The sequence below is a fragment of the Lolium rigidum genome, chromosome 6 (genome assembly GCF_022539505.1).
Source record: "Lolium rigidum isolate FL_2022 chromosome 6, APGP_CSIRO_Lrig_0.1, whole genome shotgun sequence".
In the NCBI taxonomy this organism is placed as follows: domain Eukaryota; kingdom Viridiplantae; phylum Streptophyta; class Magnoliopsida; order Poales; family Poaceae; genus Lolium; species Lolium rigidum.
Genome location: NC_061513.1, coordinates 208,994,032 through 209,007,168, shown reverse-complemented (window position 1 = coordinate 209,007,168; position 13,137 = coordinate 208,994,032). Strand labels below are relative to the sequence as shown.

The 13,137-nt window shown below is 45.6% G+C and overlaps 1 protein-coding gene and 1 long non-coding RNA gene across 3 annotated transcripts; one reads left to right on the top strand and one right to left on the bottom strand.

Moving 5' to 3' along the window:
* Positions 1–3,170: 3,170 nt before the first annotated feature.
* Positions 3,171–12,831, top strand: LOC124660572. Of its 2 annotated transcripts, none has more exons than XR_006989912.1 (4): positions 3,171–3,288; positions 7,708–7,794; positions 8,575–8,667; positions 11,647–12,831. It is a non-coding gene; the product is annotated as an uncharacterized LOC124660572 (long non-coding RNA). The 2 variants fall into 2 exon arrangements; XR_006989911.1 differs by having other exon boundaries at positions 7,708–7,911.
* Positions 8,995–11,140, bottom strand: LOC124660571 (transcription factor MYB61-like). Its single transcript, XM_047198392.1, has 3 exons — positions 10,749–11,140; positions 10,492–10,621; positions 8,995–10,388 (listed from the first exon to the last, which is right to left on the bottom strand). Exons 1-3 carry the CDS (start codon positions 10,879–10,881, stop codon positions 9,377–9,379), a joined length of 1,275 nt encoding a protein of 424 aa, XP_047054348.1. The 5' UTR covers positions 10,882–11,140; the 3' UTR covers positions 8,995–9,376.
* Positions 12,832–13,137: the final 306 nt, after the last annotated feature.

The following is a 13,137-nucleotide window of genomic DNA, read 5'->3' as shown; positions in this document are numbered from 1 at the left end:
CCTTACAACCAAGGTTGTCGTTCACCGACAAGTTGACTAGTTAAACACATCTTAATCCTATGGTCGGACAGGGTCGCGACTAGCGAGACATAGACTTCTTCCCAAATTCACCGTCAAGGCTAGAAGAGCGGTGCTTGGGACTTCTTGCCAAGTACACTCTCGATATTTGAGTAATGAGGCTTGGAAATCTTTTCCAAGTTTGCCACTTAGCTCCCTCTCCTCCAAGCCTTCGAGAGGTCCTTTCGAAGCCTCTCCCATTGCTTTGTATTTTTTGAGCTTGCTTGGGTTGAATTCAAGTGAGAGTGAATGGTTACATGTTTCATTGATGGGCCTTGACAAATTCTAAGGTACCCATGGGGGAGGTGAATGGATCGGGTAGCGAACAAGAGGGGGGGTGAATGGTCGCTACACAATTTTAATATCTTTTTCAATTTTATATGCGATGCGAAAGTAAAGGTGGCAACTTTAGTGATTATGGTGAACCTACTATGAGCCTATGCGATGCAACAAGTAAAGGAACCGACAAGATAGTAAGAGAGAGGGAGCGAGACAACAGGGGTAGCGGAGAGGAGGCGCGATTTGTTTCCCGTAGTTCCTCCCACAAGAGGGAGTACGTCTGCATTGAGGAGGTGTGAACCACGAAGGCTCAACGGCCACACAGGACTCACCTTGTTCCTCGAGAAAGCCCCACGAAGGAGCTTCCCCTTCTCCACTAAGTAGCCGGTCGAGGCGGCGGTTCTTCACAAGGTTGGGGCAAGCTCCACAACACCGGGTGCTCCCAACACCCTATGTGACAAGGGATTAACTTGTCAATGCCTACGAGTTGTAGACTAGGGTTTTAGTCGAAAGTAGAGGGCAAGTAGATCTCGAAGGTTTCAGCCGAAAAGTACTCGACGATATGAAAACTAGGGTTTGTGAGACAATGATTCGATGCTTTCTTTGTCCCTCCACTCCCTCTTATATAGGAGGCGGAGCCGAGGGATTCATAATACACAAGTTACAGAGTCCGGGAGGGTTTCCAACTCATCCCGCAAGATTACAAGTATTGCTTCCTGATACAACTCTAGCTTTTCTTAATAATAATTTGGGCTTCCGATTCTTCTTATCCTTCGAGTCGTGGGCCTTCAGTAAACCCCGGGTACCATCTTCGGCAGGCCCATTGGGAATGCCTATGTCACTATGGGACTAGCAGAACTCCAAGCTAGCCTCCATAGAAGCTCATCTCCAAAGATCTCACAGTAGGAACCCTAACTCCAAGATCCACTAAGGACTAGATGATATTGGTGAAATCTCTCTTGGTAGAACTATAGATCGGGGTCTCCTCCACCAATCCTCAAAGTTTGGGCAAGATTGGTTGGATGGGGAAGGAGATCCTCAAGGTTTTGAGCTCAGCAACAGTGGAGGAGAGAGAAAGAGAAGACTTGAAACGAGCTGGAGAACAAAGGCCCCTTTTATAGGGCCTCCCAAATCCAACCGTTAAGTTCAGTTCCCGCACGAGCGGTACTACCGCTTTGGGTTCGAGAACAACCTTCAGTAATGCCACGTGAGACTGAAAGCGGTACTACCGCTGCCGGTACCGTCAAGGTACCAGCAGGGTCTCTGCGAGTCCCGGACTCCCTCCCGGTACCATGGCGGTACCAAGGAGGTAGTGTCGTAGCTTGTGGTTACGGTACCAAAGCGGTACCTGGGCGGAAGTACCGCTTGGGAGCGGTACTACCGGTCGAGGTACCGTCAAGGTACAGTAACACATACTGTAAGCCCTTCCCTCGTGCGAAGGCAGCTGCGGTACTGGTGGCCGGTACCAATAGCGATAGCGGTACTACCGCTCTTGGTACCGGTACTACCGATCAAGCTGGAACTGGTTTCTCCTCTTTTCCTCTCCAACCATGTTACCTCGCGACACACACACAAAACCAGAAAACCTATAAGCTACGCTTGAGTCTTCCGATCCTGATGTGTTCAGCGAAGGAACCGTGCACCTGCAAATCTATTCAAAGCAAACTATGTACACGGTGAAATTCATTCTAGTGTTGTTATCAAACACACAAAACACGAGGATATATTTTTCTCTTTCACGAGGGAGAAGTTGGAGGTAGAAGGGTAAAACTTACTCCACTAGGTAGCCTCTATGCTAGACCATCTACCCTCATCCCTCCACTATATGTGGGATTCTTTCATTTTGAGTCTTCTCGCTGACTTTTTTTTAATCTTATCACATTCTTTGACTTGTTGAGCATGGTTATGAGATTGTACTTCGTTTGACTTGACATGGCCTTGACTATTACGATGTGGATGCTAGGTAGGACTTGAGAGGACCTCTAGGTTTACTCTCACAATGAAATTATGTGATTTTTTATGTAATACATAAATATTTACTTTACATCACATGATATTTATTTTGAGACACATGAGTAATCATCTTTAACTGCATGGAACCTTGTGTGCTCTCGCTTGGTTATTTTGGGCTAGAGCCAAAGAGATAGAGGGCAAATGTCAAAATACCCTTGCCATAAGGCCGAAATTGCTAAGCAAGCTGTACCGCCGCTCGGTCTACCTAGATTATGGTTACATAAGTTCGTTTAATAGTCGATATTGTATCTGAAATCTAAGTCGGCTCTCGGGTGCAGATGAAAACATTGTTTGAAAACTCATTTTAAAATGTCAAAAAAAGGAGAAAAAAAAACGTGTGTATGTCAGTGCATTCTATGTTTGCACACAACTTTTCAGGGAAAAAAGATATTTTTGTCTACATTAAAAGAAAAATTTCGATGCTCCAACATGACTATTCATTGGATTATCTTTTCTTTTTATTCAAGCCACATAAAAGTTTCCCTTTTCCCAAAAAATGTGTGCTAACAAAGAATGTCCTGTTGTACACAAGAAATATTTCCCCAGTTTTTTTGACATTTTGGATTTTAAATTTTATTCATTTTCATATATTCGTATGCACTTGGAAGCCAAAACACCACCTCCTTGTATTCCGCTGAATATTCTTGATCAATAAAAGAAGGAAAGAAGCGGTCGAGGTTCACTAAAAAAAGGAAACCAAGCAAGACAGGCTTGGGCTGTTCTCTCAGCAGAAGGCCTGTAGAAACCCCGGGCCAAGATCCAGGCATTCAAGGATGGGTGCGTGTGGTACACTCGAGCTCTGCGCTGCTGCTGGGTCCGGAGCGACACCAAGCGACGCGACGAAGACGACGACGCCACTGGCCCCGCCATCCGAGTCCTGCATCCGCTGCTGGCCAACGGAAGCCCACCCGGTGGGTGCCCGCCGCCCGCTCCCCCTCGGTACCTTCTCTGCGCGTTCCTCTCCTCTTAGTCACATTATTCTCCCCTATCTGAAATACCGTCGCCATGCCCATCATTAACATCCCTTGTGCGTGTGTTTGCGATTTCCTATTGTCAGTAGATGGATTTCATTCACAATGCCGTTCAAGACCACTGCTAGCTGTCCCATGACCAGACTTATGTAGTTGTCGTTGCCGCTGCTCGTATCCTGCATGCTCATAAGCGGAAATTTTCTATGCTACTATGTTGTGATTTGCTATTGCCGGCTGATATGTTGAGATGTCAACAATCCTGTGGAATTCTACTCTCTGTCACCGCAGCACATAATAAAACTTCACTTTTTTTGGGGGTACTGATTCATTTTTATGGTGCTTAATTGTGTGCATGAAGTTTTCCTGCGACTCAATCTTATTTTGAGTCATACAATTTTGAACTCTAATTGTACTATAGATTTCTAATCAGGTAATTTTTTATTTAGTTCGTGCCACTCAAATAACATTAGGAGAAAAGAGAAAAAAAATCAAATTTACGATGGAAAGAGCAGGACCAATCTTGAATGTTAAACAAAGGCTCGAGCAGAGCCCGGCTTTAAATTAATAAAGCCCCAACGGCAGAATTCATACATCATCCACAACACGAACAAGACGTGACAAGATGGAGGGACGCTCCACACAACCACAAGCACAGGGTACACGACCTGGACAACACAAGATACAAGGTGGTCGACCTAGCTCAACAGTCGACGAGGCGACGCCCCAACGCCAAAGCCTGCCGCCTAGAAACACCGAGCGCCACCTGACACCACTCTGCCCCAGTGGGGAGCACTAGACACTATCTCTGATAGAAGCATGAAGAGCTCGGATCCTGCCAATCACCAGCTCCACCGCTTGCCGGTCTCCTCTCCTAGCCAGAAGCTTCCAAGCCTGCAAGTAAACAATCATTTTGTACAAGCCGTCAGCCAGGTTAGCTGGGAAACTACCCTCAATGGTGAATTTGTTTCTAACGTTCCAGAGTGACCAAAGAAGGGCAGCGCACGCCAACCAAAGAACTCTCCGAGTCTGGCCGACGTGGACGCGCATATACCGAAAGATGTCGGCAAAGCACGAGGGGTTCCAAGAGCAACCAAGAAGGTCTCTGACCGCACTCCACATGAAGCGTGCCAGCGGCCATCTAAAGAAGATATGGTTGTTATCCTCCACCTCCAAGCAAAGGGCACAAGTACCATTGGATGGACCCTTACGCTTCCGGATGTTGTCATTGGAGGGGAGTCGACGTTTCGATAGTTGCCACAAAAAGATACGGACTTTGAGTGGCACCTTGATCTCCCACACTATCCCATAGTGTTTGTGGGGAATGCCCTGGCATAAGCTCTTGTACAAAGACCGCACAGAGAACTTCCCATTTGGCTCCAAGGACCACGATATCCGATCTTGTGTCTCCGACAGGCGGACGGCCTCCACCAGCCGGGCGATGTTTGCCAACTCCACGCGCTCCCCTAAGCACAGTTCACGGCGGAACGTGAGCCTGCACTGGTTCCCCCGGAAGAGCGTAGCCACAGGGGCCAGGGGTTCCGACGCAATGGCAAAGAGGCCCGGGAACTGATTCTTGAGGGGACCCTTCTCATGCCACCAGGCCACCCAGAATCTAGTGGCGCGGCCGTTGTGAATAGCATGTCTGGCCCCCATGTCGAAGACATGCTTGATCTTTTGGATAGTGTTCCAAAATTGGGATCCGGGCCTATGCTTATCTGCGAGGAGGTCCCTCTCCCCCAGATACTTAGCCCTAAGGATCTCCGCCCAGAGGCCTTGCTCCCCAGCGTACAGCCTCCAAATCCATTTGGCCAGAAGGCAAATGTTCATAAGTCTCGTGTCCACAATACCTAGACCCCCCAGGCATTTAGGCTTACACATCGCCGACCATCTGACCCAATGGTATTTACGTTTAGCCCGGTTTGCTTCCCAGTAGAAACGGGACCTGGCCTTGTCAAACAGGCCATGCACACCCTCTCCCAAGAGGCTCACCGCCATCGCATGCAACGGCAAACTCGATAAGCAAGCATTGATGAGCGTCAGCCTCGCGGCCGAGGACATCAACTTTCCCATCCAGGGATCTGCGTGTTTGGCCACTTTGTTAGTCAGCGGACCCCAGTCCGAGGCTAGTAGCGTGCGGTCACTCACCGGTAAACCCAGATAAGTAAAAGGGAAGGTGCCTCTTCTGCAATTAAGCATATTGGCAATCCTGGTCCCCTCAGCCTCATCCCTGCCTAGCAACATCACCTCACTCTTATGGAAATTAATCCTGAGGCCCGACATATTCTCGAAGCAGAGAAGTATGTATTTGAGGTTGGCGATGGCCAGGTCATCTGGCTGGAGCATGATGATGGTGTCATCCGCATACTGCAAGTGAGACACCCCCCAGGTATCAAGTGTGGGATCAACCCAGATATGTGGCCCGCCTCTCTGGCCTTGTCAAGGATGGAGGCAAGAGCTTCCACCACAAAGTCAAAGAGGAGGGGGGACAGTGGGTCCCCCTGACGCACCCCGCGGCCGTTACGGAAGAAGTTCCCTACTTCACCGTTGACAGTGATCGCCGTCTGGCCCCCCGAGACCAGACCTAACGCTCTGTGAACCCACCCGGGTTCAAAGCCTTTGCGGATAAGAACCTCCCGCAGGAAGGCCCAGTTCACCCGGTCATAAGCCTTCTCAAAGTCCAGTTTTAAGAAAACTCCGCAAAGTTTCTTGGACTTGGTCTCATGAATGATCTCCTGCAGAGCCAGGATCCCTTCATGGATATGACGACCCCGGATAAAAGCTGATTGGGTCAGGCTAATCGTCCTATGCGCAATTGGAGATAACCTAATCGCATACGCTTTGGCCACAAACTTGAAAATCACGTTGATAAGCGCAATCGGCCTGAACTGTCTAATATCGTTCGCCCCGGGAACCTTGGGAATGAGGGATAGGACCCCCATATTGAGTCTGGCAATGTCTACTCTCCCCAGAGCAAAGCCGTTGGCGATCGCCAAAATAAGCGGTTTAGCCAATTTCCAGAACTCCTTGAAGAAGAACACAGGGAATCCGTCCGGCCCCGGAGCGGTATCCGTCTTCATGCTAGCCAAGACAATGTCCATCTCCTCCCCAGAGAAGGTGAGCATCAGGCTGTCATTGTCGCCGTCCGACACGCGCCGAATGGTGTGCCAGATGGAGGGGGAAAGTGTCAGGAAGCTCGGCGCAGCCTGCGCCCCCATCAAACCTCGGTAGAAGTCATAGATGTGTGCCTACAACTCCCTCTCATCAGTAATGATCCCTGAGTCATTGACGAGGCTCGGAATAGTACACTTCCTCCGCCGGCCATTGGCGAAAGCGTGGAAGAAGGCCGTGTTCGCATCCCCCTGGATGAGCCAATTGGCCCGATCATGAATGTAGTCATTGTAAATCTTTTCAAGTTTTCCTAGGGCATTTGATCATGTCCATTGAACTCGTCTCGTACCTGAGAACCCCAGACCAAGTTCGTCCCAGTAATTGTGAATTTTCCCAATGTTTGCTCTGATGACACTCACATATATCATCTCAAAATTGCTTTCAAATGCTAGACCGGAGATATTTATTTGTCAACTGATAGAGCTGCATAAGTTCGTACTGAGAAAAAAAAACATGTAGACGACCTGCCCAACCAGATTTACAAGAAAAGCACTTTCAGACTTTAGGCACCTTATATATGTTACGGAGAGTGTCTATAGTGGCAGTTTGTCATGCATTAAAGGCATAACATCACTGCACTCCAGTTTGTGGCAGTTAGTCATGGTTGTTTTCTGAATTCTAGCATACATATAACATGAATCTGCTTCTTCCTGGTTTTGTAATAGCATCATCATGCTCATGTCAAAAGGAAAGGTGAAAGAAATGTTCAAACATAATCAAGTATGCAGGCCTGTAATGCTGTCTAGCCCTATAGTCTTATCATTGTGATGTACCGATTGGCTTAACTGTCTGTCATAAAGATAATTATTTCTCTGGGGTGACGATCGTAAAGGAAATTGATCTCCCCAATTATAGTAGTAATATTTTTGTATGGCCTATTTGTTTGTGACATTCGTCATGCCACAAAATTGTTGATACCTGGATTTCAACCTCCCGGTAGCAGATGAACTATGCGATTCACTTGAAATACATGCATCTTTTGTAACTGTCATCCACTGAGCATCCTGTGATAGGGGTTGTCCCCTTCTTTCATCTTCTGTCCTCTAATGATGATGTTAGGTGATCATAGTTGCAGCACTCAGTTATATCAGTAGTGTACTCAATACATAATATGAGAGTTATTTTTTTTATCTGGGTTAGTACTGGTGTCTTATGTTTGTGTGTTTTCCACTTATTTACGCTCTCCAAATGATATACTATTTTTTCTATTTGCATGCAGACAAATCCAATATATGTCCAAGTAGCCACATCATATGGCGACCTCTACCACCACTTGCTCTGTATCTATCGATTTATAAATATGGAGGTACATCCCACAATTGATATTGAAGTTCACATTGCTGAATAAGTCCTAATGCCCGTGCTAAATAACCAAGCTCCTGGATAGTGCAAATTTTCTTTGCCAGCAACTGCAAATAAGTGGGTATGCTTTTGGTTGGACTATTCTGGAATCATTTGGTTTCATTAATTTCGCAAGGTTGCTGGTCCTAGTTAGTATGATTTGGTCCCGTTGCGTTGATATATCACTCTAGTTGCAGGTTACTTATGTCAACATATTTGTAAACATGAATCATTCCCATTCGTTTGTACCATATGAAAGAAAACCTCTAGCATCTAAAGCTATTTTGTCGGAACTTAAGGATGGAAAGTTGTTAATGACAGCCGCACCATGTTGAATTTTTTTTTATATTATGCTGGATGTATACAAAAAGGAGGAGCCTACTAGGCCAGACTAAATTTGGTTGGAGAATGATTTATGTTCTATAAGATATGGTAGCCACACCTTTGTATCGGTAAAACCATCATTACTAGCCATGTCGTTTTAGTTTGTCACGGCTTGTAGTTGTATCTGACTTATTTTCTTGATTAGATCGTGTTAGAAAGGCCCATACTATTAAGAATGTCCTACTACTAAATTTCTTTTAAAGAAGGTCCTACCAAGCAGACTAAGCCAAAATAGATAATCTATGCTATCACGGCCACAGAAAACCCCCTATGGTATCGTTCAAATCAAAATCTCTATCCATTTAGTTTAATTTTGGAAAGGCTGTTAACTTATTTTTTTGTATATATGGATGCGCTGCAGTGTCTAGCTGGGACTTGTGCAGTGAATTCAGGTTTCAGGTGCCCACAGGTCCTGTACGAATAGGGCTCATCAGAATCATCACCCACCTACTTTGTAAGTAATACACGTAATTAGTGTGTTCATTTTTAAATCAATATGCCTTTACTTTTCCTTGAGGATGTTGACTCTTTGGACCATATCAAATCAAGCAGTCCTTTTCCATGCCTATACTCCCCAGATTCTTCTTAGCAAAAGGTGAACTTAGAAAACACGAAGGTGCGGGAAAATAAAAGTACAACTCAGGTCAATATGACAGAGGTCTGCTGTCATCGATATATAAGAAATTATGTGGGGAACGCCTCAAAAGTAACAAAATACTAAATGATAAAGATACACCATGCAATAATTAAATTTGTTCGACGTGCATGGCAACAGTTGAAAAGTCTGATGCTACTTGTATGGTCTCCAGAACCTACCGACACATGCATATTCTGTCTATATTTATTTATAACAAATAAAGATCACACCAAAACTCATGTATACAAAAAGTCGAGCTGCATGCATGTACAGATGAAGACATCAAATTTCAAGACAAAGAAAGGTAGACTCTGAAATGTACTTTTCTACACATTGTGCTGCAATGCACACAACTTTTTTTCCCATTGCTCTGCAGTATCTTCTAAAGTTGCACAGCAATTGATGTTGATTTCTGTGTCATCAAAAGTATCTATGCAAATACCTCCTCTTAACCTGTAAACGTATCTATGAAGAAACTCCCAACTTTCTGCTACTGCTCTGTTCCTTGCATTCTGGAACATGGTTCCTAAATATTCTCAAAAGGCGAGGATATTCTTTGCAAATCCTTGTCATAGATATCTTCTATTACCTGGACATGTTGTTGTGGCTGCAAATTTTGAGACCAGGCTGCACACAGCCCCTCCATGTTGAATTGGCTCTCTGCCTTCACCACATCTTCATACAGTGAATTGCTAAAGCTCTGCATTGCTGTCGATGTCTCTGGGAAGGTACCATGGAGCAAGTCAGGCCACTTGAGTTCTTCCTCTAGCTGCACCTGGCCATCTTTGTCTGGTGCTAAATCTGTCCACGGGAAGATGCTGTTCTCTACAAGCGAGCCTGTACTTTGCAGCTCGAATCCCAAGTTGTTGTTTCCACTGCTTCGAGTACTGCAACTGCTGCTAGGATTAGCTGCATCCCAGTAGAATTGGGCACTGTGGATGCCAGAATGTGGATTTTCTGGTGATGAATTGAGCACCGTGGATGTTGAGTGAGTTGATGGTGAAACTGGTGGCATCACGGTGGAAATCACACTGCCACTGGACTCGTTCTGGTTAAACCAGAGCGAGTTCATGCTTCCAGCATCTCTGCTGTTGAACTCGTTGTTGTAGGAAAGCAGCTGCCGGAAAGGGGAATTGGGAACTGGGACTGATGAATGACAACTGGGTAGTTTCTCATGACCAGAAGCAAGCTGGTCGAGGAAGAATTCCTTCGGTGGCACCTTCACCCCTGCTAAGCTTGCAGCTTTCATGCGATGCTTACCAGGCAATGGAAAGAGCTCTGGTGAATGCGCTGTCTCGCTGAGAAGGTGGCCCAAGTTGCCAAGAGCACCACCGCTTGACTGGTCGACATCACTGGACTCAGAGGTTCTTTCAGTACTGATGATGGGAGCTGCTTTGCTGCGATCAGCCTCGGTGAGGGGCTTGTGAGTGTTGGGGTCGAGGCCTTGCTGCCGCAGCTTCTTCTTGATGCATGAGTTCCATAGATTCTTGATCTCATTATCAGTTCTTCCTGGCAGCCTTGTTGCAATCTGAGACCACCTGCTCATCGATATGGAAAAGGCGCGCCAAATTAAAGTAAACTTACTTTCAATTAACCAGGTTCGATACTCTCTAGCACTTCAACTTGGGCTTAAATTTTTACCTGTTCCCAAGAACAGAGTGGAGTTCAATGATGAGGTCTTCTTCGTCCTGAGAAAATGCACCTCGTTTCAGGTCAGGCCTCAGGTAGTTCATCCACCGCAGCCTACAGCTCTTGCCACACCTCTGAAGCCCTGAAACCATCCATTGGGCAAGTTTAGGGGATTTGGATTCAGCGAGGAGAAACAATTGTTTTCGGAGAAGAACAGAAATCAAAGGAAGGGAATAATTGACAAGAATAGAGAACAGAATATTATGTACCAGCAAGTCTTGGGACAGTGCTCCAGCAGCCGTGGCCGTGCTTGGTTATATGGTTGAGGAGTTTCTCATCCTCCTCAGGAGACCAGAGCCCCTTCCTCAGCTTCTGCTTGTAGCAGCAGGAATGCCTCCCCATTGAAGTCACTGCAGAAGATGAAGCTCAGCGCTGTAACCTGCTGCACAACTCACACTCTTGAGGAATTCTCGAAGCACAAAATCTTGTCCGGAACACCCTCTAGATGGTTTATGGTTCTAGAGTGAGACCGCTGCAAGTAGCCCACGGTAACTTATATACTGGTGCCTGGCAAACAAAGTGGAGCTTGTGGCAGCAACTAGTGGCTGCAGATATCAGGATTTGGAGGAAGGCAGCACTCCTTTCCTTTGCAGGCTTCCCTCCCCATTTGCCCCTTCTTTTAAAGCTGGTGGTTGTGAAGTTTTAGCCATTCTCTTTGTTGCCTCTCTGTAAGCGTGTGTGGGCTTCTGTCCTATCACCCTCCATGTCCCGTTGCAACTGTCGGTGGGGCTGTACCCGCCCCCTTGTCCCTGAGAGTCTAATTACCGCAACCTATTAAAAGAAACTCCACAGTTTTCATCCTTTCTATGTCAGGTATGTTACTTTGTAAGCAAGCCAGTTAAAGCAAAATATGGAAAATGACTTGATGTTCTATCTCCTGTGGTGAATGAATGCGACCTGGAGATGCTGGTTTGTCACTGTTATTTTGAAATGTCTCCACAGCAAACTCCCAATGGAAAGTACACTCCTATGGTCCTATGGAACTTTCTCTTTTCCGGGATGCTCAGATTTCCAGTGTATCCACATGGTTATTATGCAGTCCTGGCTGATCTTATCTACAATGGTATGCCACACCAAAGTATTATTCTTCTCCTTTTGTTTTTACAGGTAACACACTGCATCACATCTTACCTGGAGAAAGCTTCCATCGACCTTTGCGGGACCGCAGCAAATGTTTGTATCCCGGGACAGAGAGAATCTTCCTTTTGCTTATCTCAAGCAGCCAGCGATGTGAATTTTCTTTGGGACCTCCAAGTTCCAATCAGAAACCTCATTGCTCCAGTCCCAAGAGAAAGCATGTTGGAACCTCCTGGAGATGTTAGCATCAGCTGGGAGAATCAGACTTCATGTACAGATGATTGCTTCTCATTAAGTGCAAATAATATGAAAATTCGATTTCTTCACTGGCCGTGTTCTCGAGCTAAGCCAAACTCAACTGCACCAGGCACATGTTCAGTAATCTTGGTCTGGAACGTTGTTGGTTGTTAATTTGTTTATGGTTCCAATGCGAAAAACTCCAGATGATGGCCTGTTTGGAGACAAAACTTTTGAGGTACAATAATAGCAATTAGTTGTCTAACCCAAGCATTTTTATTCGTTATCCTTGATTGTCTGCTAGAACTAAAGGCTTGTTCCTTAACTTGATTGGATGATAGAAAGGCATCCTCTTAGTGCCCATGTGCCTATGGGTACTGTCCTGATTAAATAAGCATGGATGCTATTATTATTGATTGAACATTTTATATCTTTTTGATCTGTACAACTCAATTTTTTCCTGATACTTAGAAGCTTCCTTTGTTCCTTGTGAAGATTTTCTGGGGTTTTAGAGGGAGGAAAAGGGGAAAAGGTATTTTACTCCTTATATGAATGTTTCCAGAAGATTGCTTGCTTTCCTGACAATGTATCACCCTTAATTGGAGGTTTTTATTCATTTGAAAACTTGGTCATCACTCATGATGAGAATTTGATTAGCAACTTCTCTTGCTCCACATGCATGTGAACAGTTGAATCACAAGAATATCTCCATGGAGAGGATCTTTCATTTATTTATTTTTGATTGTTGAATCATTCGGAACAACTTTTTGTTCGATTCTTTGGTCCCATTTATAAGAGGATGCCAATAATTAAAGGCATTGTTGGACAAAATTAATAGGCAAAAGATGAAAAGCAAGGACATTTGCAACCCTCCCATTGGCAGGAGTGTCACGGGCAAAAAAGCAGGTTTGACAAACATGGCATCTTGTGTGGGCTCGCTCGCGTGGGCCCATCGCTCCTTATTGCAACCTGTCAATGATTAAGCCAGCGCTTACTGTGCTCAGCTAGCATTTGGTCGCTTGTGCTTCAAGTTGTGCACTTTGGGAAAGCGAAGCTGTGATCATGTAAATTTTACAGGTTTGGACATCGAGCACCGTTAATCACTGCCTCTCTGTCGACCTCGCCACCCTTAAGCAGTTCAGATCTTGGCTGTTCACGTATCCTCGTTGACTCACATCGTACCAGGGACCGACCTAAGTAAGCTGAGTGTGGGGCCTAGCCCCTGCTCAAAATTTTAGATTTGTAAAATATTTGTTCATGTGAGATAAAAGTTGAATTATATAA

Excerpts from the sequence above, each read along its gene's own strand:
- LOC124660571 (XM_047198392.1), bottom strand. The coding sequence starts at position 10,881 with ATGGGGAGGCATTCCTGCTGCTACAAGCAGAAGCTGAGGAAGGGGCTC. Across the intron at positions 10,622-10,748 it reads CACTGTCCCAAGACTTGCTG|GGCTTCAGAGGTGTGGCAAG; the intron begins GTACATAATATT and ends GGATGGTTTCAG. Across the intron at positions 10,389-10,491 it reads CACTCTGTTCTTGGGAACAG|GTGGTCTCAGATTGCAACAA; the intron begins GTAAAAATTTAA and ends ATCGATGAGCAG.